Here is a 1,865-nt window from a genome sequence, read left to right as displayed (position 1 = left end):
GTTCTTGCATGAGGCCCAATCACTTTCTGCTCATTTTGCTTGTGCAAATGTTAAAAGCTAAACAAAAAAGTAGTGAACTGCTTTTGAGTTAAAACCTGGTTTATTTTTTAAGAAATCCATTATAATTGTGTGTCATGACTGAACAGGCAGGTGAGAAAGACTTGTGTTGACATTTCCTATTTTTTTTATTTCTTTTTTTTTTTCTTCGTAGGACAAAGTTGACAGCATCCAATTTTCACATTGCAGTGACAGGTGAGTTGACACAGGTTGGATTTTGTTTTTTCATGTGTCTGGAGCTAACATGGTGTAATATTTCTGAGTGTGTAGCTGTGCTGGACTGCTGGTTTTAGTGGAATCTTTAGGCTGCTGTGATTTGATGCTGTCAGCAGAAACACCACCTTTAGTTATGGTGCGATACATGCTCACATACACAGATTCTCTCTCTCACACACACACAAGCACGCAGGCAAAGACATGCTTATGCCTACACATTGTGTGATCTAAGTGTTGAACTTTGAGTGTGTCTGGGTGAGGTTTGCAGAAAGGCAGGCTCAGCTGTTATCCTCCTGGGTTGTAATCGAAGCACTGAGGAAAACAGACTAACGACGCAAAAGTGGGGGTGGGAGTGGAGGACAGAAACAATAATTAGTGTACGCCACACAAAGCTGAACTACAGCTATAAAACAACTTGGATATGATATTTGATGTTTCTGTTTCTCAAACCTTGAGTTGCACGAGTCTGTTTGTGTGTTTTTAGGTTTGTGAGCGGCAGCAGAGATGGGACGGCTCGCATCTGGCAGCTGCAGCCTCAGGGCTGGAAGAGCATTCTGCTGGACATGCAGACCAAATTACCCGGGTATGTGAGAGTGGACTGTTGGGGGGAAAAAATAAAGGAGTTTAAACAGAACTTTGTGTTTTCCATTAGATAAGCAAACACAGGCGTAAAGATACAAAACGGAGTTCTGCTTAAAAACAACAATTACAAAGTGGTTTGCGGAAAAGCATCCTGAACATGGATTTTTGTCTGTTTTCAGCATTTTTAAACCATGCTGCAGATAAAAATAAACTATCAACAAACTGGTGTTTATTAGCCTGTAGATGGTTGCAACCTTAATAAAGGGGAAAAAAGGAAACCAACAAATGCATAAGTAGCTCTATGTACAAGTAGAAAACATTTCATTGTTTGCTTTGGCACAATGTTTTGACGAGTGTTTTGTTTTTGCTAAACTTCTCAGGAAAGTAGAAAAGGTTTCACTTCAATTCGGTTTATTTGTATAGTGCCAAGTCACCACAAACGTCATCTCATGTTAGTGTAAATAAAATTCAAAAAACAGTCTAAGGAAGCCAGCAGATTGCGTTGAATCTTCACTTCATCACAGTCAATCATCCTGAGCAGCACACTGGTCCMAGCACTGAACCCTGAGGAACTCCATGACTAACTGTGGTGTAAGAAGTTTCATTATTAACATTTACAAACTGGATTCTATTAAACAAATATAACTTGAATCATTTCAGAGCCGTTCCTGTAATCCCAATATCAAATTCAAGTCTACGTAATAAAATATTGTGATCAATTGTTTCAAAGGCAGCACTGAGATCTAACAGGACAAGAATGGACACAAGTCCGCTGTCTGAGGCCATGAGAATTTTTATTTTAATTTTTAATTTTATTCCATTTAAAAACAAAGCAAATTTTACATACAAAAAATACAAATCAAAAATAAAATGAAAGGCAGCACAAAGAAGAAAAAATCTTATAATATCTGCCCCTTTTTAAGAAAAGAAGATAAAATAAACAATACTAATAGTCTTTAAGTAACAAAAAAAAAACATAATATCATTAGTACCTTTCACCAGTGCTGTTT

The 1,865-nt window shown here is 37.4% G+C and overlaps 1 protein-coding gene across 1 annotated transcript in view; it reads left to right on the top strand.

Moving 5' to 3' along the window:
• phip (PHIP subunit of CUL4-Ring ligase complex) overlaps positions 1-1,865 on the top strand; it is a gene marked incomplete at its 5' end in the record, with an annotated part of 33,036 nt that overhangs the window by 5,612 nt on the left and 25,559 nt on the right. Inside the window, 2 exon segments of the mRNA XM_014032779.1 lie at positions 212-252; positions 758-856. Coding sequence (XP_013888233.1) covers positions 212-252; positions 758-856 — 140 coding nt within the window.

Source organism: Austrofundulus limnaeus, unplaced genomic scaffold (assembly GCF_001266775.1).
Source record: "Austrofundulus limnaeus strain Quisiro unplaced genomic scaffold, Austrofundulus_limnaeus-1.0 Scaffold1538, whole genome shotgun sequence".
Lineage (NCBI taxonomy): Eukaryota > Metazoa > Chordata > Actinopteri > Cyprinodontiformes > Rivulidae > Austrofundulus > Austrofundulus limnaeus.
Note: the sequence above shows the minus strand (reverse complement) of the source record. Positions and strands in the feature narration are given on the sequence as shown.